This window comes from Borostomias antarcticus (genome assembly GCF_949987555.1).
Source record: "Borostomias antarcticus genome assembly, chromosome: 1".
Classification (NCBI taxonomy): domain Eukaryota; kingdom Metazoa; phylum Chordata; class Actinopteri; order Stomiiformes; family Stomiidae; genus Borostomias; species Borostomias antarcticus.
Window position 1 is genome coordinate 61,277,761 of NC_140234.1, and position 23,475 is coordinate 61,301,235.

Here is a 23,475-nt window from a genome sequence, read left to right on the forward strand (position 1 = left end):
TCTAGTTCCCTCCCTGTCGTTGTGGGAGAATGTTCTAGTTCCCTCCCTGTCGTTGTGGGAGAATGTTCTAGTTCCCTCCCTGTCGTTGTGCGTTGCGGCGTGACAGCGGTGGAGTGAACATGGCCGGCTGAGCAGTCAGGGCCATCCTCTCTAATCACACCGCAGGTGAAAGGTTCCTCAGAGCTGCAGGTCCAATCAGGTCACGCTGCACTCACTCACACTGAGAGGCTCATGCTAAGAGACCCCGCAAGAACCAGCGCGGCGCAACACCATCGGTGTCGGTTATTTCTAAAAAAAGCTACTGGTGTTTCATCAACTGGGCGTAGACCTTTCCCCCCGACACTGGGCAACAGTGACACTGTTAGAAGTCACTGTCTAACCCGACTCTGGGTTCATTTAATAGATCATATTAAAATAAATCATTCACTTTTTCATTTAATAGACATGCTAAGAGAATCGACGCACCCTGTTGCAAACTTTTCAACGCAGTATCTATGTTACACATTGAGTGTTGGTTAGGGAGGAGAACGGTAATGAGTATGGTAATGAGCAGTAATGGCTCTCCGCCACGCTAATGGGTAAGCATGCTAATGGTACTCGCTGTGAAGGGATAGTGGGCACGCCACGCTATCAGCAGGCCCAGTTGTGAATGAAGGCTGTTGGGTTCGAAGGTAGGAGCCAGACATGATAATCAATCATCGGATCACTCAAATACCAACACAAGCTGATCGAGACTTGGTTTTTAAGGGAACCAGAGAGTTAATGAGACGCGGGCAGAGAAGCTCTCACATGGTTACATCCACTGTCCTGTGTTCATTACTGGTTGAGTATTTATTTACATGAAGGTCAAGAGTGAGCCTCCGAAGAAGAGTGAGCCTCCGAAGGCAATGCTGAGAGGAGACTTCAGTTTCCATGGCAACAGGCAGAGACAGTCTAAGGACAGGCGGTGGTGAAAAGACCTCATGATTCATCAGGTGCTCCTCCCTAACACACACACTACCTTAACACACACTCCCTAACCAACACACTACATTAACACACACTCCCTAACCAACACACTACCTTAACACACACTCCCTAACACACACACTACATTAACACACTCCCTAACCAACACTACATTAACACACACTCCCTAACCAACACTACATTAACACACACTCCCTAACCAACACACTACATTAACACACTCCCTAACCAACACTACATTAACACACACTCCCTAACCAACACACTACATTAACACACTCCCTAACCAACACTACATTAACACACACTCCCTAACCAACACACTACATTAACACACTCCCTAACCAACACACTACATTAACACACTCCCTAACCAACACTACATTAACACACACTCCCTAACCAACACACTACATTAACACACTCCCTAACCAACACACTACATTAACACACTCCCTAACCAACACACTACATTAACACACACTCCCTAACCAACACACTACATTAACACACACTCCCTAACCAACACACTACATTAACACACACTCGCTAACCAACACACTACATTAACACACACTCCCTAACCAACACACTACATTAACACACACTCCCTAACCAACACACTACATTAACACACACTCCCTAACCAACACACTACATTAACACACACTCCCTAACCAACACACTACATTAACACACACTCCCTAACCAACACACTACATTAACACACTCCCTAACCAACACACTACATTAACACACACTCCCTAACCAACACACTACATTAACACACACTCCCTAACCAACACACTACATTAACACACACTCCCTAACCAACACACTACATTAACACACTCCCTAACCAACACACTCCCTTAACACACACTCCCTAACCAACACACTACATTAACACACACTCCCTAACCAACACACTACATTAACACAGGCTCTCTCTCTCTCTCTCTCTCTCTCTCTCTCTCTTTCTCTCTCTCTCTCTCACACACACACACAAATACCATGTACTGAAACACGCATGTGCAAGCTCAAGCACAAGCAAACACAATAGCTTCGTGTTTAACTCAATTAATCCAAACATGCAGACAAATTAGTTGGCACCTGTGTGTATGTGTGTGTGTGTGTTTGTGTGTGTGTGTTTTGTCTGGACGACCCCTTCCAACAGGGATTAGAGTCTCACATCAAAAGCCACCGTCACAAAGCTCAACAGATGCTGCGTGTGTGTGTATGCCTCCCCTCACAGTCCAGAGAGCACACATCTCCACGTCCCTCTAGCTAGCGACAAACATCTGCTTTAATAAAAGAGTTGATCATGGCTTTATCCAGCACTGATGAAGCTGGTAGAATATGGTTCATTAGTTCACCAGAGCTTTTATATGAGGATATCTCTCATGGGATCAGATTAGAAAAGGTTTTGTGAGAGACTGGGAACACAGTGCCAACCCCACATGGGTTATCCAGTTTACTGCAATGACCACCATTGACTATGTTTATTTCCTCTCCCGCTGAGAGGGATCGGCCCCCCATGGAGAGGGATCTGCCCCCCATGGAGAGGGATCTGCCCCCCGCTGAGAGGGATCGGCCCCCCGCTGAGAGGGATCTGCCCCCCGCTGAGAGGGATCTGCCCCCCGCTGAGAGGGATCTGCCCCCCATGGAGAGGGATCGGCCCCCCGCTGAGAGTGGCCACAGTAGCTTTCTGAGACGAGCACAGGGGGCCAGACAGAAGGATCCACCAGGGTTCATGAAATATGCTTAATCATTGTCCAGAATTCCTTTCTGTGCGTTTAAAACATTTGATTGATCAGCACAAATGGGGAGATCTACCTGGGTCTACCTGGGTCTCTACCTGGGTCTACCTGGGTCTACCTGGGTCTACCTGGGTCTCTACCTGGGTCTCTACCTGGGTCTCTACCTGGGTCTACCTGGGTCTACCTGGGTCTCTACCTGGGTCTCTACCTGGGTCTCTACCTGGGTCTACCTGGGTCTACCTGGGTCTCTACCTGGGTCTCTACCTGGGTCTCTACCTGGGTCTCTACCTGGGTCTCTACCTGGGTCTACCTGGGTCTCTACCTGGGTCTACCTGGGTCTACCTGGGTCTACCTGGGTCTCTACCTGGGTCTCTACCTGGGTCTCTACCTGGGTCTACCTGGGTCTCTACCTGGGTCTCTACCTGGGTCTCTACCTGGGTCTACCTGGGTCTCTACCTGGGTCTACCTGGGTCTCTACCTGGGTCTACCTGGGTCTACCTGGGTCTCTACCTGGGTCTACCTGGGTCTACCTGGGTCTACCTGGGTCTACCTGGGTCTCTACCTGGGTCTACCTGGGTCTCTACCTGGGTCTCTACCTGGGTCTACCTGGGTCTCTACCTGGGTCTACCTGGGTCTCTACCTGGGTCTACCTGGGTCTACCTGGGTCTCTACCTGGGTCTACCTGGGTCTCTACCTGGGTCTACCTGGGTCTCTACCTGGGTCTCTACCTGGGTCTACCTGGGTCTCTACCTGGGTCTCTACCTGGGTCTACCTGGGTCTACCTGGGTCTCTACCTGGGTCTCTACATGGGGAGATCTACATGGGTCTACCTGGGTCTACCTGGGGAGATCTACCTGGGTCTACCTGGGTCTCTACCTGGGTCTCTACCTGGGTCTACCTGGGTCTACCTGGGTCTCTACCTGGGTCTCTACCTGGGTCTCTACCTGGGTCTACCTGGGTCTACCTGGGTCTACCTGGGTCTCTACCTGGGTCTACCTGGGTCTACCTGGGTCTACCTGGGTCTACCTGGGTCTCTACCTGGGTCTACCTGGGTCTCTACCTGGGTCTACCTGGGTCTACCTGGGTCTACCTGGGTCTCTACCTGGGTCTACCTGGGTCTACCTGGGTCTCTACCTGGGTCTACCTGGGTCTACCTGGGTCTCTACCTGGGTCTACCTGGGTCTCTACCTGGGTCTCTACCTGGGTCTACCTGGGTCTACCTGGGTCTACCTGGGTCTCTACCTGGGTCTACCTGGGTCTCTACCTGGGTCTACCTGGGTCTACCTGGGTCTCTACCTGGGTCTCTACCTGGGTCTACCTGGGTCTCTACCTGGGTCTACCTGGGTCTCTACCTGGTGAGATCTACCTGGGTCTCTACCTGGGTCTCTACCTGGGTCTCTACCTGGGTCTCTACCTGGGTCTCTACCTGGGGAGATCTACATGGGTCTCTACATGGGGAGATCTACATGGGTCTCCCTATTTTAAACCACCTTAGACCGTCAGATACAGCAGATCAGATACAGATACAAGTAAGTAAGTAAGTAAGTAAGTGAAAGTGTATTTGTATAGCACCCCTCTCAGCACGAATGCACAGAGTGCTTCACATAAGGTGCAGGTAACAAAAAGAGCATCATGCATCATTCATGACCTCACTAACGTCCCCTAGAGTTCTGCGCTGGTCTAGTAATCCATGTTTGATCCGTCTACTGCAGAGAGAAGTCTTACAGCCGAGTGGTAACTCATTGCTGGTACATATATATCTTATTGTATTCTATACTGCACAGTTACTGTACTTATGGATGTACAGTATAAAGCCCCTGATATCCCTTTATTATGCCCCCCCCCCACCCCCCCCTCCTCCCTTATCTCCTTCTCTGTTACTCTGAATCTGGTGTTTCTCTCCTTTCCACCCTTTCTGTAATTTTTAACTGTTGAAACGCCAAATTCCCCCTGGGGGATCAATAAAGTCTTAAATTATCTTATCTTATCTTATTGGGAGTCATTTAGTCTGGCCAGGTTACCTCACTGGTTCCAATTAAATTGGCTATGATTTTAGTAGTTCTTTGCCCTTGGGTGAAATTCTGCATACTTGAGAAGTTGTTGATGTGTGTCTTGTGTTGATGTGTGTCTTGTGTTGATGTGTGTCTTGTGTTGTGTTGATGTGTGTCTTGTGTTGATGTGTGTCTTGTGTTGATGTGTGTCTTGTGTTGATGTGTGGCTTGTGTTGATGTGTGTCTTGTGTTGATGTGTGTGTTGTGTTGATGTGTGGCTTGTGTTGATGTGTGGCTTGTGTTGATGTGTGTGTTGTGTTGATGTGTGGCTTGTGTTGTGTTGATGTGTGGCTTGTGTTGATGTGTGTGTTGTGTTGATGTGTGGCTTGTGTTGTGTTGATGTGTGTCTTGTGTTGATGTGTGTCTTGTGTTGATGTGTGGCTTGTGTTGATGTGTGTCTTGTGTCTAATCAATTAGGTTCGGCTTATTGACTAGTCAGTAGTACAGAATTGACAAATGAGCAACACATTAAACGATGTGATGATGATCTAGAAACATTAAACGATGTAATGATGATCTAGAAACATTAAACGATGTGATGATGATCTAAACGGATCTGCCCCTCTGGGAGGTGAGGGATGCATTTGCAGCAGAAAACTCTCTTCAACATGAAGGTGAGGCCACTAGTAAAAGACGGTCATTATTGACAGCCAATTAGTTCACACGAGACATCAAAGTGCCTAATAACAGCAGCCGTACACTGAAGGCAGACAAATCAACAGAGATAATTAGCTGCGAGTCCATATTTATGGTCATTTGTGTCCAACACTTGCTAATGGGCTGAGCGACCTCTCCCAGCGTTGGGTTAACTAACCCTAACCCTAACCCTCTCCCAGCGTGGGTTAACTCAACACCCCGCTCCTTAATGACTGGGAAGACGTAGGAATGTGTAAATAGCGCAACCTCGACTAAACAGGCTCAGTAACTGATGGATGGATGTCTGGTATTGGTTAGTTCAGAAGTCTCTTGGAGCGTAAAATAAAATATTATCCCTTGAACTACACTGCTATAGTATCATGCCTCATACACTTTTGAGTCACTCCATGTGGTTAGTTTTCCTTGAACACTTCTGCTACTCCCTCATGAGTGAACATACCCTGACTCATGAGTGAACATACCCTGACTCATGAGTGAACATACCCTGACTCATGAGTGAACATACCCTGACTCATGAGTGAACATACCCTGACTCATGAGTGAACATACCCTGACTCATGAGTGAACATACCCTGACTCATGAGTGAACATACCCTGACTCATGAGTGAACATACCCTGACTCATGAGTGAACATACCCTGACTCATGAGTGAACATACCCTGACTCATGAGTGAACATACCCTGACTCATGAGTGAACATACCCTGACTCATGAGTGAACATACCCTGACTCATGAGGGGCACTTTACCCAATGTTTACTGAGCACGACTTGAACCCGCTCCAAACTAATTGTAACCTGAAATGGGAAATCTTACTGCATTACACTGACGCTGTTAAGAGACTGGGTAAGTCACAAGCCACTGACATTAAAACCACGCTAAACGGATGAACGCTGCTACAAAGTGGTGAAGGCAGAGAGATTCTCCGTTTGTGGAACATCAATTATCTCTTTTCATGTACGACTTCACCGGCTCCAGAAAGAATTATGCTCAAATCCTGCCTCTGATTCCATTAAACATGGATTAAAGAGAGTCTGTGTGTGAGTTAGCATAAACAAACAGGGATGATGGACTTATTCAGTTCATCGCTGGTTTTCAGGAAGAAACAACCTCATTTGTGGGTGGTATCATAAACTACTACAGCTCAATTGAATTATTGGTTCTATTACATCACTATAGCCATGTTGGTAGAGTCGAAGGCACATGCTAGTGGGTCTGTGAGATTCAGGGGGGAGGGTTCAGAGGTGTGTAAACAGGAAGCCAGGTTATTCAGGAGGGAGGGTTCAGAGGTGTGTAAACAGGAAGCAAGGTTATTCAGGAGGGAGGGTTCAGAGGTGTGTAAACAGGAAGCAAGGTTATTCAGGAGGGAGGGTTCAGAGGGTTAGGGTTAGGGTGTATAAACAGGAAGCCAGGTTATTCAGGAGGGAGGGTTCAGAGGGTTAGGGTAGGGTTAGGGTGTATAAACAGGAAGCAGGGTTAGGGTTAGGGTGTATAACAGGAAGCAAGGTTATTCAGGAGGGAGGGTTCAGAGGGTTAGGGTAGGGTTAGGGTGTATAAACAGGAAGCAGGGTTAGGGTTAGGGTGTATAAACAGGAAGCCAGGTTACCTGAGGGTCTTGCGGACCATGTCCTCGTCAGTGATGCCGTAGTAGGTGAGCGTCTCGCTCCAGACGGGGTTCAGCGTGTTGCGCAGGGTCTTGGTGCGCAGCTTGTTGGCCTGGGAGAGAACAGGAAGAGGGAGGAGCGCTGAACTGACTTTCAACCAATCAGCAGCTGACCATGGACGACACAGACACAAGAAAACTCAACAGGTAACAGCAGGTATCATTTTCATTGAAATGCCCCCCCCCCCACACAAACACACACACACACACACACACTCCAAATGTACGATGCAACACACACACACACACACACACACACACACACACACACACACACACACACTCCAAATGTACGATGCAACACATTCCTCTTTCTTTCATGAGTCACCACCAGGATGTAAATGTGCACACAGTCACTGTGTCAAACGCTGTCAGGGGAAGAATGCAGTTGCCAGACTGCAATTAAACAGAAGAATAGAATATCAAGAATAGACATATCAAATCATACTGGGAGTCTAATAAGCAGCTGAATATTCATTCCACTGTAATGAATTAACACATTTCAACAAGAATACCATGTTCCTCCAATACCTATCAATCCATTACCTATCAATCCATTACCTATCAATCCATTACCTATCAATCCACTACCTATCAATCCACTACCTATCAATCCATTACCTATCAATCCATTACCTATCAATCCACTACCTATCAATCCACTACCTATCAATCCATTACCTACCAATCCATTACCTATCAATCCATTACCTATCAATCCATTACCTATCAATCCATTACCTATCAATCCATTACCTATCAATCCATTACCTATCAATCCACTACCTATCAATCCATTACCTATCAATCCACTACCTATCAATCCATTACCTACCAATCCATTACCTATCAATCCATTACCTATCAATCCATTACTTATCAATCCACTACCTATCAATCCACTACCTATCAATCCACTACCTATCAATCCACTACCTATCAATCCACTACCTATCAATCCATTACCTATCAATCCATTACCTATCAATCCACTACCTATCAATCCATTACCTATCAATCCATTACCTATCAATCCATTACCTATCAATCCATTACCTATCAATCCATTACCTATCAATCCACTACCTATCAATCCATTACCTATCAATCCAATACCTATCAATCCATTACCTATCAATCCATTACCTATCAATCCATTACCTATCAATCCATTACCTATCAATCCACTACCTATCAATCCATTACCTATCAATCCATTACCTATCAATCCATTACCTACCAATCCATTACCTATCAATCCATTACCTATCAATCCATTACCTATCAATCCACTACCTATCAATCCATTACCTATCAATCCATTACCTATCAATCCATTACCTATCAATCCATTACCTATCAATCCACTACCTATCAATCCACTACCTATCAATCCATTACCTATCAATCCACTACCTATCAATCCATTACCTACCAATCCATTACCTATCAATCCATTACCTATCAATCCATTACCTATCAATCCATTACCTATCAATCCACTACCTATCAATCCACTACCTATCAATCCATTACCTATCAATCCACTACCTATCAATCCATTACCTATCAATCCACTACCTATCAATCCACTACCTATCAATCCATTACCTATCAATCCATTACCTACCAATCCATTACCTATCAATCCACTACCTATCAATCCATTACCTATCAATCCATTACCTATCAATCCATTACCTACCAATCCATTACCTATCAATCCACTACCTATCAATCCATTACCTATCAATCCATTACCTATCAATCCACTACCTATCAATCCATTACCTACCAATCCATTACCTATCAATCCAATACCTATCAATCCATTACCTATCAATCCATTACCTATCAATCCATTACCTATCAATCCAATACCTATCAATCCATTACCTATCAATCCATTACCTATCAATCCATTACCTATCAATCCACTACCTATCAATCCACTACCTATCAATCCATTACCTATCAATCCATTACCTATCAATCCAATACCTATCAATCCACTACCTATCAATCCATTACCTATCAATCCATTACCTATCAATCCATTACCTATCAATCCATTACCTATCAATCCAATACCTATCAATCCAATACCTATCAATGCATTACCTATCAATCCATTACCTATCAATCCATTACCTATCAATCCATTACCTATCAATCCACTACCTATCAATCCATTACCTATCAATCCATTACCTATCAATCCATTACCTATCAATCCATTACCTATCAATCCACTACCTATCAATCCATTACCTATCAATCCATTACCTATCAATCCATTACCTATCAATCCAATACCTATCAATCCAATACCTATCAATCCATTACCTATCAATCCATTACCTATCAATCCATTACCTATCAATCCATTAGCTATCAATCCACTACCTATCAATCCAATACCTATCAATCCATTACTTATCAATCCATTACCTATCAATCCATTACCTATCAATCCATTACCTACCAATCCATTACTTATCAATCCATTACCTATCAATCCACTACCTATCAATCCAATACCTATCAATCCATTACCTATCAATCCACTACCTATCAATCCACTACCTATCAATCCATTACCTATCAATCCATTACCTATCAATCCACTACCTATCAATCCATTACCTATCAATCCACTACCTATCAATCCATTACCTATCAATCCATTACCTACCAATCCACTACCTATCAATCCAGTACCTACCAATCCACTACCTATCAATCCATTACCTATCAATCCACTACCTATCAATCCATTACCTATCAATCCACTACCTATCAATCCATTACCTATCAATCCATTACCTATCAATCCAATACCTATCAATCCATTACCTATCAATCCACTACCTATCAATCCATTACCTATCAATCCACTACCTATCAATCCACTACCTATCAATCCACTACCTATCAATCCATTACCTATCAATCCACTACCTATCAATCCATTACCTATCAATCCACTACCTATCAATCCATTACCTATCAATCCACTACCTATCAATCCATTACCTATCAATCCATTACCTATCAATCCATTACCTATCAATCCACTACCTATCAATCCATTACCTATCAATCCACTACCTATCAATCCATTACCTATCAATCCACTACCTATCAATCCACTACCTATCAATCCACTACCTATCAATCCATTACCTATCAATCCATTACCTATCAATCCACTACCTATCAATCCATTACCTATCAATCCACTACCTATCAATCCATTACCTATCAATCCATTACCTATCAATCCATTACCTATCAATCCACTACCTATCAATCCATTACCTATCAATCCATTACCTATCAATCCACTACCTATCAATCCATTACCTATCAATCCATTACCTATCAATCCATTACCTATCAATCCACTACCTATCAATCCATTACCTATCAATCCACTACCTATCAATCCAATACCTATCAATCCACTACCTATCAATCCACTACCTATCAATCCATTACCTATCAATCCATTACCTATCAATCCAATACCTATCAATCCACTACCTATCAATCCATTACCTATCAATCCATTACCTATCAATCCACTACCTATCAATCCATTACCTATCAATCCATTACCTATCAATCCACTACCTATCAATCCATTACCTATCAATCCATTACCTATCAATCCACTACCTATCAATCCACTACCTATCAATCCATTACCTATCAATCCATTACCTATCAATCCACTACCTATCAATCCATTACCTATCAATCCACTACCTATCAATCCACTACCTATCAATCCATTACCTATCAATCCATTACCTATCAATCCATTACCTATCAATCCATTACCTATCAATCCATTACCTATCAATCCACTACCTACCAATCCACTACCTATCAATCCATTACCTATCAATCCATTACCTATCAATCCACTACCTATCAATCCATTACCTATCAATCCATTACCTATCAATCCACTACCTATCAATCCACTACCTATCAATCCATTACCTATCAATCCACTACCTATCAATCCACTACCTATCAATCCATTACCTATCAATCCAATACCTATCAATCCATTACCTATCAATCCACTACCTATCAATCCATTACCTATCAATCCATTACCTATCAATCCATTACCTATCAATCCATTACCTATCAATCCACTACCTATCAATCCACTACCTATCAATCCATTACCTATCAATCCACTACCTATCAATCCATTACCTATCAATCCACTACCTATCAATCCACTACCTATCAATCCATTACCTATCAATCCACTACCTATCAATCCATTACCTATCAATCCATTACCTATCAATCCAATACCTATCAATCCAATACCTATCAATCCATTACCTATCAATCCATTACCTACCAATCCATTACCTACCAATCCATTACCTATCAATCCAATACCTATCAATCCATTACCTATCAATCCACTACCTATCAATCCATTACCTATCAATCCATTACCTATCCATTACCTATCAATCCATTACCTATCAATCCATTACCTACCAATCCATTACTTATCAATCCACTACCTATCAATCCACTACCTATCAATCCATTACCTATCAATCCATTACCTATCAATCCAATACCTATCAATCCACTACCTATCAATCCACTACCTATCAATCCATTACCTATCAATCCACTACCTATCAATCCATTACCTATCAATCCATTACCTATCAATCCATTACCTATCAATCCATTACCTATCAATCCCTTACCTATCAATCCACTACCTATCAATCCATTACCTATCAATCCACTACCTATCAATCCAATACCTATCAATCCATTACCTATCAATCCACTACCTATCAATCCACTACCTATCAATCCATTACCTATCAATCCATTACCTATCAATCCACTACCTATCAATCCATTACCTATCCATTACCTATCAATCCATTACCTATCAATCCATTACCTATCAATCCACTACCTATCAATCCATTACCTATCAATCCATTACCTATCAATCCACTACCTATCAATCCATTACCTATCAATCCAATACCTATCAATCCACTACCTATCAATCCATTACCTATCAATCCATTACCTATCAATCCATTACCTATCAATCCATTACCTATCAATCCAATACCTATCAATCCAATACCTATCAATCCATTACCTATCAATCCAATACCTATCAATCCATTACCTATCAATCAACTACCTATCAATCCATTACCTATCAATCCATTACCTATCAATCCATTACCTATCAATCCACTACCTATCAATCCATTACCTATCAATCCACTACCTATCAATCCACTACCTATCAATCCACTACCTATCAATCCATTACCTATCAATCCACTACCTATCAATCCATTACCTATCAATCCAATACCTATCAATCCAATACCTATCAATCCATTACCTATCAATCCATTACCTATCAATCCACTACCTATCAATCCATTACCTATCAATCCATTACCTATCAATCCATTACCTATCAATCCACTACCTATCAATCCAATACCTATCAATCCATTACCTATCAATCCACTACCTATCAATCCATTACCTATCAATCCAATACCTATCAATCCAATACCTATCAATCCATTACCTATCAATCCACTACCTATCAATCCATTACCTATCAATCCATTACCTATCAATCCATTACCTATCAATCCAATACCTATCAATCCAATACCTATCAATCCATTACCTATCAATCCACTACCTATCAATCCATTACCTATCAATCCATTACCTATCAATCCATTACCTATCAATCCATTACCTATCAATCCATTACCTATCAATCCACTACCTATCAATCCACTACCTATCAATCCACTACCTATCAATCCATTACCTATCAATCCATTACCTATCAATCCACTACCTATCAATCCATTACCTATCAATCCATTACCTATCAATCCATTACCTATCAATCCATTACCTATCAATCCATTACCTATCAATCCATAACCTATCAATCCATTACCTATCAATCCATTACCTATCAATCCATTACCTATCAATCCACTACCTATCAATCCATTACCTATCAATCCATTACCTATCAATCCATTACCTATCAATCCATTACCTATCAGTCCAATACCTATCAATCCACTACCTATCAATCAACTACCTATCAATCCATTACCTATCAATCCATTACCTATCAATCCACTACCTATCAATCCACTACCTATCAATCCAAAGTGAGATTGTGCCACATCTCACAATCTAAGAGGAAATATATCTGCCTCTCAGGTATTGGCTTGTGGTCGCATATGATTAGGGAGTTGAGTGTGGTTGTGTTTATAAATGGTTTCCACACAGAAGAGCTGTCATATGATTAGGGAGTTGAGTGTGGTTGTGTTTATAAATGGTTTCCACACAGAAGAGCTGTCATATGATTAGGCAGTTGAGTGTGGTTGTGTTTATAAATGGTTTCCACACAGAGCTGTCATATGGAATATATGCATATCAGGGTTACAGGAACACTTACATAATGACTACCAAGGGTACAGCAACTGTATTGTACTGTTTAACAACCTTACAAAGAAACTAATTGGCATTTCAAAGGTACTGTCTGGAGCAGATAACATGTCAACTCAAGTGCTTGAGCTTCTACGTGGTGAGACACGTCAAACATGAGGAGAACATTGCAAGGTGAGTCCCCTGCGCTCACACAGAGGCACAGCGTTCAGGATATCATATTACCCCTGCGCCTACACAGAGGCTAACCCTAACCCTAACCCTAGCGTTCAGGATATCATATTACTTTGTGAGCCGGTCTCCAGGGAAGACCTGACTGAATCTAATCGCTTTTCTGTGAGGAATTATTCTCTTCTCTGATCGTCACCTAGCCTGAATGTGCATGGGGAGAAAACCTCTCTTTGGGTTCCTCTTAATCACGCACGCACGCACGCACGCACACACACACACACACACACACACACACACACACACACACACACACACACACACACACACACACACACAGAGGAACATATCATTGCACTTCTCTGGCACTAGTTGGGCCTCCTCCACATCTCTCTCTGTCCAGACAGGCCGTCACGGCCACCATTAACAAGGCGTGAGGAACATCTGCGGCTCATCCCAGCTGCCATGTTTGTGATGTAATTTCAGGCCCATAAATGGTGCAAGTCCATATGTCCACATCCACGGCCAATCAATTACCTAATAACTGTCTGACGGACGGCACAATCCAAGGTCAAACAGTTCCTAGCAGTAGCGAGGAAGCCCGCCTGCTGCTCTCATTTAGAAAACCCTTATTGGCCACTACAGGAAGTGGATTGTTGGCAAGACCAGTGAAGGGCTGCATGAGGACGACAGTCATTTGTGGCCAGGAGAACTGTGTAACTGCCAAGTATAAAGAAATGTGTCCATCCACAGGTATAACATTACAAGGATTTAACAAAAGGCTTCCAAACCCTTGAGCTGACATAAGTCACGGTGAAAGACTGGTGTTTGGGTGAATGAAATAATATACAGAATGTGAGATGAGGCTCGTCTGAACTTTGGTCCATTGTCTTTTCTGTGTCCATGATCATCATGGATTAGATCGGATGGCTGATGAAGGTGACAATGTCTGGAAATAAGTAATGGCTCAATAGCGAAGCCCTCTGCATAAATGTATCACTGTAGCGATCTGCGTATCTTATACAGTACTATGCTGCCCTAGAGCAGGACAGCGTGGACAGGGTGGTATCAACAGAACCAGAACCGCTCTATGACAGATGGTACATCACAGTGGTAATGTAGTAATGGCTTGTTGGACTAACCTGTTAAGACACACCTTCAGGCTATCCATATCCACGGCTGGCGTAGCTCTTCACAGAGCGTAGAGCAGTAGTTCATGTGTAATGATCAGACATGACACTATGCTGCACACATGAAGGCCTGCCCAGTGTGACAGGCTGAATAAGTGTTGAGGTGAGAGGTGGAGAGACAGGTTCGTACCTGCCCAGTGTGACAGGCTGAATAAGTGTTCAGGTGAGAGGTGGAGAGACAGGTTTCGTACCTGCCCAGTGTGACAGGCTGAATAAGTGTTGAGGTGAGAGGTGGAGAGACAGGTTCGTACCTGCCCAGTGTGACAGGCTGAATAAGTGTTGAGGTGAGAGGTGGAGAGACAGGTTCGTACCTGCCCAGTGTGACAGGCTGAATAAGTGTTGAGGTGAGAGGTGGAGAGACAGGTTCGTACCTGCCCAGTGTGACAGGCTGAATAAGTGTTGAGGTGAGAGGTGGAGAGACAGGTTCGTACCTGCCCAGTGTGACAGGCTGAATAAGTGTTGAGGTGAGAGGTGGAGAGACAGGTTCGTACCTGCCCAGTGTGACAGGCTGAATAAGTGTTCAGGTGAGAGGTTCCTACCTTACTGGCCCCGGGCAGCAGGTGCAGCTTGACATATGGATCAGAGAGTCCGTTGTGATCCATGGGTTTGAGCCCCTGAGGAGAAAGAGAGTTCAGAGAGCTGTAAGGCTGTGAGTTCACAATGAACAACGCCATATTACATTATCAGCCCTGTCAATATTTTCCACAGAGATCCTCCTGCGAGTGTAGCTACTGTACGTCTCTACTGTATATCAGAGCCTTGGTGGAGCTAAGCAGACGTTCAGGATCAAGACTCGACCCCTGACCCCCAGTATGAGGCTCGCCCCTGACCCCCAGTTTAAGGCTCGACCCCTGACCCCCAGTATAAGGCTCGCCCCTGACCCCCAGTTTAAGGCTCGACCCCTGACCCCCAGTATGAGGCTCGCCCCCTGACCCCCAGTATGAGGCTCGCCCCCTGACCCCCAGTATGAGGCTCGACCCCTGACCCCCAGTTTTAGTTGAACAGGTTGAGTTCTTAAATGGGTGCGGCATGAGAGCCCTCAGAACAACAGCCACAGTGTTCCGGCTGATTAGAAGAGACGTGTTCCTCTGACACCAGCAGAGAACACACACACACACACACACACACACACACACACACACACATACATACATACACACACACACACACACACACACACACACACACATACACACACACACACACACACACACACACACACACACATACACACACACACATATACACACACACACACATACACACATACACACACACACACACACATGATTTTTAAAGAGATTTTTAATTAAAGGTTTAAATTATGGTCTGGGCAAATACTTGTGTATTTGTCATTGTCTCCTTGTTTTCCTCCTCTTCTACATCATGCACTCATAGTTTCTTTCTCTTGGGGACTCAGGGGACAGGAAAGAGTTTCTTTCTCTTGGGGACTCAGGGGACAGGAAAGAGTTTCTTTCTCTTGGGGCAACAGGGGACAGGAAAGAGTTTCTTTCTCTTGGGGCAACAGGGGACAGGAAAGACCACACATGGTTAGGTTATGGTACTATGACAATGTAGGCAGTACCATACGTAGTAAACATCCACAAGTCACATTTTGTCTCAGACTGAGTGTAGCCTATTTTTGAAGTTATGGTCTAGTTGACAATAATGTTACTCTTATCTATCGTTATGGCTCTAGCCATGTTTTTACCCATAACGTTACGGCAATGGATATAAAGTCTGCCGGTAGAACGCACTTTCAAATCCATACCTACCAAAACGGATTGATCAGCTAACATTAGCTGAATTAAGAAACTTGCTGCTTGATCTTCCAACTTTATCAGACAACGGGTGAGTGGAAACCCTAACCCTTACCGCCTCATTGGAGTGGAAATGTGTCCTTCTTACGGCCCCATTGTAGCCATGGCCAGTGGTCTATTATTGGATTAGCCCAGCGCCTCCTGTGAATCACTCTCAACATAACAATAGGCTAATGCAGACATACGTTTTCCCCCCAGAATAATAACGAGGAACTTCCAATAGAAAAAAAAAATCTGTTTCCATCGCATTGTCTGTGCCTTTCTGAATAATGAGTATTCAGGACCATTCCTTGACCTCCCCATCCTTGCCCTCTGCATTGTGCTGTTAGAACATGCCTCTGCATGTTCTAACAGAGTTACCTTGATCTGCAATACCCTCATTAGCATCTGCTACAGCTACATGAGGTGCTACAGAAGACAGATACACCATAGACATGGGCGGAGCACTGAAGTCAAGTCTAGAAACAATTCTAGTAACTGAAATATCAGACTTAAAACCAACACATGTGATGACCTGTTACAATCAATACACAACTCACTTCAGTCACTTTTATCAGCTATCATCTTCCCCAGTGACGTGTCTCTCCTCTACCCCTATACGTCTTCCCCAGTGACGTGTCTCTCCTCTACCCCTATACGTCTTCCCCAGTGACGTGTCTCTCCTCTACCCCTATACGTCTTCCCCAGTGACATGTCTCTCCTCTACCCCTATACGTCTTCCCCAGTGACGTGTCTCTCCTCTACCCCTATACGTCTTCCCCAGTGACATGTCTCTCCTCTACCCCTATACGTCTTCCCCAGTGACGTGTCTCTCCTCTACCCCTATACGTCTTCCCCAGTGACGTGTCTCTCCTCTACCCCTATACGTCTTCCCCAGTGACGTGTCTCTCCTCTACCCCTATACGTCTTCCCCAGTGACGTGGCTCTCCTCTACCCCTATACGTCTTCCCCAGTGACGTGTCTCTCCTCTACCCCTATACGTCTTCCCCAGTGACGTGTCTCTCCTCTACCCCTATACTTGACGCTGAAGAGCACATGAACCAAGTCAAGTTGTGGTGGTGATAAGATCATGAGTTGATTGAAGAGGCTCACGTGGTTAGGGTGAGGGTTAGGGTTCGGGGTATCCGTCTAGCATCATGGGTTAGGGTTAGGGTTAGGGGTATCCGTCTAGCATCATGGGTTAGGGTTAGGGGTTCGGGGTATCCGTCTAGCATCATGGCTACCACTTGCCGACCTCCTGAGCTATGCAATCTGAGCAGAGATGCATGATGGGAGTTTGGTGAGAAATGAACGTAGAGGGCTGTTTTGCGGAAGCCTACTGATTGCCTGAGTTTCTGGTGAATAGCAAGTTGATCATAATAACAGGTGGGGGGGAGATGAATGGCCGGTGTAGGGGTGCCAGGCTCAGTCTCCACACATTGTGCTTCTTGTACATATTCATTCAGACCAGTTTCCTCTCAGCGCTGCTATTGTGTTTGATGCCCGTGTCTCCACCCCCCCAGCAAAACGCCTGGAGATGCTTTGAATCAAGCCATGTCCTCTTTATCTGGATAATGACCCTTCCCTAAGCTTCCTCCATTCATGAAGAGGGCAGGGGGTTGTGTGAAAGAAGCCAGAGGCAGATGCTGCAAAATGTGATTCTGATGCCTATTGCAGATTGCAATAACATTTTAAAAGATTCTTTTAAAAACATTAAAAAAAAAATCAATAATTCAATTTCTTGGACTTATGAGACCATAACCTATTAAATACACCTACTGTAATAAATACCGGCTTACTTTCGACCTCTATCATCCATTTTTTTGTAGCAGACTCTGTGTGCTATATTAAGATGGGCTTAATTAATTTTCCCTGTTGCTATATACTGGCTTCTTTCTTCTTGTTCATGTACAGTAACTGTCCAGAGCATCTGAATCAGCAGATCTGATGGGCTGGAATACATCAATAATGGACACAAGCGATAATGGAACGGCCAGAGATCCTCTTCCACAGGGAGATGACCTAGAGTCACGGTCAGGAAGGGGTTAACCGTGTTGGGCCTCCAGAGGCCGAGGGGTTTGGCTGTCGGGGCCTCCAGAGGCCGAGGGGTTTGGCTGTCGGGGCCTCCAGAGGCCGAGGGGTTTGGTTGGAGGCTGTCGGGGCCTCCAGAGGCCGAGGGGTTTGGTTGGAGGCTGTCGGGGCCTCCAGAGGCCGAGGGGTTTAGTTGGAGGCTGTCGGGGCCTCCAGAGGTCGAGGGGTTTGGTTGGAGGCTGTCGGGGCCTCCAGAGGTCGAGGGGTTTAGTTGGAGGCTGTCGGGGCCTCCAGAGGTCGAGGGGTTTAGTTGGAGGCTGTCTGCCACTAGCAAGATGAGGAGAAGGAATGATGAATTGATGGAGGAAGATGTGATGGAGGACGAGTGGATGCGTCTCTTCTTCAATGATGGATGTGGGAGAGGAACCTGCTCAAGGTCAATGTTTATTCACGCTCTCTACAGGAACATGCTCCCAGGGTAGAATGACTTTCTGAACTGCATCATATTGTCAATTTCAGTGCCGGTGAGGTTGTTAATGGTACACCGTATTGGTTTGTTGTAATAAAAAATGAAAAAAGATGTTGTGGAGGAGTCTGATATATGTTTTTAAATGAGATGTGATGCTTGATTAATGCCACTGGCCTTGAGAAAATTTAGATTTTAACAAGACAAATTCATATAGAGAGGTCGATACAAGGAGCTAACTGGGAGGGAATCAAGCTAGCTTGGTCATTTCATAAGGAGGTCCCATTACACACAATGTGGAAAAGGGCCAGAGAACTGCTAGTTTTATAGATATCTATAACTATCTATAACTATCTATCTATACTATCTATAACTATCCACAGCCCACTGAGACACGGGGGGGGAGTGACATGATCCACAGCATTCATTTAACTTCACTGCAACAACTGTCGATGGGCTATTTACTTCCTTAGGAAGTTGAATGAGGTGACAAAAGGTATGAAATGATGAGAGGCATCTACTGTTCATACTACTACAGATTAAATACATTATATATTAAAAGGGAATATTGAGGGTCATCAAAAATCATAGCAGAAGGTCAAAGACAACAGTGCTACTTTTGGACAAGCATTCAACCTTGTAGTATACTTTCTGAAGGAAACAAAACGAGTAAGGATAAGATAGATGGTTAGGGTTGGTTGGGTGTGGGTTGGTTGGGTGTGGGTTGGTTGGGTGTGGGTTGGTTGGGTGTGGGTTGGTTGGGTGTGGGTTGGCTGGGTGTGGGTTGGTTGGGTGTGGGTTGGTTGGGTGTGGGTTGGCTGGGTGTGGGTTGGTTGGGTGTGGGTTGGCTGGGTGTGGGTTGGCTGGGTGTGGGTTGGTTGGGTGTGGGTTGGTTGGGTGTGGGTTGGTTGGGTGTGGGTTGGCTGGGTGTGGGTTGGCTGGGTGTGGGTTGGCTGGGTGTGGGTTGGTTGGGTGTGGGTTGGCTGGGTGTGGGTTGGCTGGGTGTGGGTTGGTTGGGTGTGGGTTGGTTGGGTGTGGGTTGGTTGGGTGTGGGTTGGCTGGGTGTGGGTTGGCTGGGTGTGGGTTGGCTGGGTGTGGGTTGGTTAAGGGTTATTTGTTTTGGGTGTAGGTTGGTTACTGTAGTGTTGGCTGGTTGGGGTTTAGTTACACGTTGATCAGGGTTAGGGCTGACTTGGGGGTGGGTTTGGTTTGGTTAGGGTTGGTTAGGGCTGACTTGGGGGTGGGTTTGGTTGGGTTAGGGTTGGTTAGGGCTGACTTGGGGGTGGGTTTGGTTGGGTTAGGGTTGGTTAGGGCTTGGTCCACTCCACAGGGTCAAGTGATCCTTAGTGTCTTACCTTCTTATACCTGGGAATGGGGAGCTGATTCCCATCACATAACATGCAGCAACATGCCGAGTGGAGGAGAGCATGCAAGAGAGTGAGGATGGAGGAAAAAAACACAAGACAACTATTAACAAACAATAACTGTAAACATATAAAAGAGAAGGTAGAATGGAGGAATGAGATTGTGTTTTGTGAAGGAACACAACTATCACCCCTAGAGATGATTAGTAAAACAACAGAGTGAAAGAATTTCCAGTGTATATAATTAATGTGGCAAAGTCAACGGTACGTAGTGCGGGTTAGAGTTAAGGTTAGGGCTAGGGTTAGGGTTAGGGTTAGAGTTAGGGCTAGGGTTAGGGTTAGGGTTAGGGTTAGGGTAAGGGGTAGGGTTAGGGTTAGGGTTAGGGTTAGGGTTAGGGTTAGGGTTAGGGTTAGAGTTAGGGTTAGAGTTAGGGTTAGGGCTAGGGTTAGGGTTAGAGTTTGGAGACAGTCAACCTTAAAAACTTCTTGTTAGGGCTTGTCTAATGACAGGATTAAGTTGGCCCTGTAAAGGTTATTTTAATTAACATTCCTAAAGTCTATCTTACAAAAAAGTTTGAGGTCAGGTAAGTCACTCAAGAAAATGTGTGTGACACACAAGTAATACATAAGACTGCTTCACCAAAGGCAAAACAAATAATGAGAATCATTATTATTTCATTAAAACTATGAAATGAATATGCTGCCTGGAGGTTCAATTAAACATTAATTTAGTTTAACACATATTAACAAGCTGTTAGAGAGGACTGCTCCCAATCCAGTGTAGTAGTAGTGCAGTAGTTGGAGCAGAAGGGAGACAGAACTTCCTGCTATAGGGTTAGGGTTATTCATGCTGTAAAGTCTCATTGTTATAGGGCTAAAAAAATATAATTAACAAATAATAATAAATAAGGTCATTGACTCACAGTCAGCTGTATTTACAAGCTAGAGAATTCATTTCCCTCAGAACCATCTCTGAATCAATAGTATGAATAGTTCAGTTTGTTTACTTCTCCCTGTAAATCCTGACTGGTGGTAGCTTGTAGCTTGTAGCTTGTGGTGACTTGGACCTGGATTGCTTGACGTTTTGAATGTACTGTAATGTATAGCATAGCAAACACACCCGATGCCATCAAATATTCTTGGTAAATAGATCGATGGGCTCATTCAGTCAAGGCTTTTTCCATCATCAAAAGTCTTGGGGTGTCAAACTAACGTCATTGAAGCTGGACCCCTGAGCGGGTGACCCTGTCGCTACTGGCAACTAATGAGTGCAACCCTTTTCTTCAAAGTCATCAAAGGTCACAGACAGGTGACTTTAATTGAGTCAGGTAGGGGGCTATAGGTGTCTCTGAAGTGTGTGAGAGGGTGGGGGGGATGCTTTGGGGTTGTACGTAGGAGGGTGGCCAATCTCTATGATTCATTCTAATGGAGTCCTGGGGCCATTTTAATTATCCTGTGAACAATACATCCAGACTCCGCCCCCTGCGTCTGGTGGCTCAGCTCATCTAAGACGTCATGTATTTTACTGTGATCAATGACATCCCTGGTAGCGGAAGTCATAGCCAGAACAGACAGAGTGGAGCAGGCAAAGAGCCCACTGAATCAGCAGTCACAACTAACCCTAACCCAGTCACAACTTACCCTAACCCAGTCACAACTAACCCTAACCCAGTCACAACTAACACTAACCCTTTTCACAGACCTGACGATGCAACACACCTATGAAGACCAAGAGGTCAGGGTTTATTGATGGGTGCATTTTGAATGAACAGAACAGGCTTGGGTGGAAGATTTAGAAACGGGTAAACAGCTTTCTCGTTGTCTTCGTTCATCAATTGCATGTGTGTGTGTGTGTGTGTGTGTGTGTGTCTGTGTGTGTTGTGTGCCATGTCGCCTCTCATGCTGTGTGCAATGTGTCCCTGTGTGGACGAATAAAGACCCTCCCTCCCCCTCGGCTCCTGTAATTATACACAATAGAATAATTATATATTAGGAAAATGAAGTGGGTCAAATATGTAAAATCCTTATAGAAAGATTTAGTGGAGGTATTGAATGAACGACCTTATAATGCTGTTGTAATGCTGTGATGTTAATTTTATATCAAGTCTTCCCTTCATATACTTTTCACTGCTCTTATGTTCACACTACCTTTCCCAAAATGTATGAAGTGCTTTACTTTAATATAATTTCTAGTTTTTATTATTCTTTTTCTGTTTTAGAATTGTAAAAAAGAGAAAAAAAAGGGAAAAAAGAAACAGACAGATTTCCAATGCCAGACTGTGTCAAATACAGGGGAAACAAAATTCTGCCAAGCACCAAAACTATTTGACCATCAGATTTGCTGTGCATTACCGTAATAGACAGACAGACATTTGCCCTCTGAGTCACAGTCAGTTGCAGATGTATAGAAATAATGTCACTGTGTGCTTGAGCCTTATTGAGGCATAATAATCAGAGGAAATCCCTACGAGGCTTAGTGTTAGGGGTAGGGTTAGGGTTAAATCCCTACGAGGGTTAGGGGTTAGGGGTTATGGTTAGGGGTAGGATTAAATCCCTACGAGGGCTGTCTTCTCTGTGACCTGATGTCCTGATCCAGACTAAGCACGTCCCGCTATCTGGCTCAGTCATGTAATACCTCGTAATCCTATGTATTCCTGTGAGAGCCATCTAAGGTTTCATGCTAAAATATCCACAAAATTAACAATGTGAATTGATAATATCACCCCTCAATGATCTCATTTGGTTAGTAATTAAACTTCTACATCACATGTGCAGAGTGCTGTAATTGTAACACTGCAGTACGTTAACCATGATACAGTACATGTGTCACTCAGGGCCATG

General features: G+C 44.1%; 1 protein-coding gene across 1 annotated transcript in view; it reads right to left on the reverse strand.

Annotated features, from left to right (window-relative positions):
* The window catches only part of doc2b (double C2-like domains, beta), a gene marked incomplete at its 3' end in the record, with an annotated part of 224,570 nt that overhangs the window by 35,938 nt on the left and 165,157 nt on the right, over window positions 1–23,475 (reverse strand). Inside the window, exons 12-14 of the mRNA XM_084437399.1 lie at window positions 20,626–20,649; window positions 15,514–15,588; window positions 7,044–7,153 (exon numbers count right to left, since the gene is read on the reverse strand). Of these exons, the coding sequence (XP_084293525.1) occupies window positions 7,044–7,153; window positions 15,514–15,588; window positions 20,626–20,649 (209 nt within the window). The remainder of the gene's footprint in view (window positions 1–7,043; window positions 7,154–15,513; window positions 15,589–20,625; window positions 20,650–23,475) is intronic.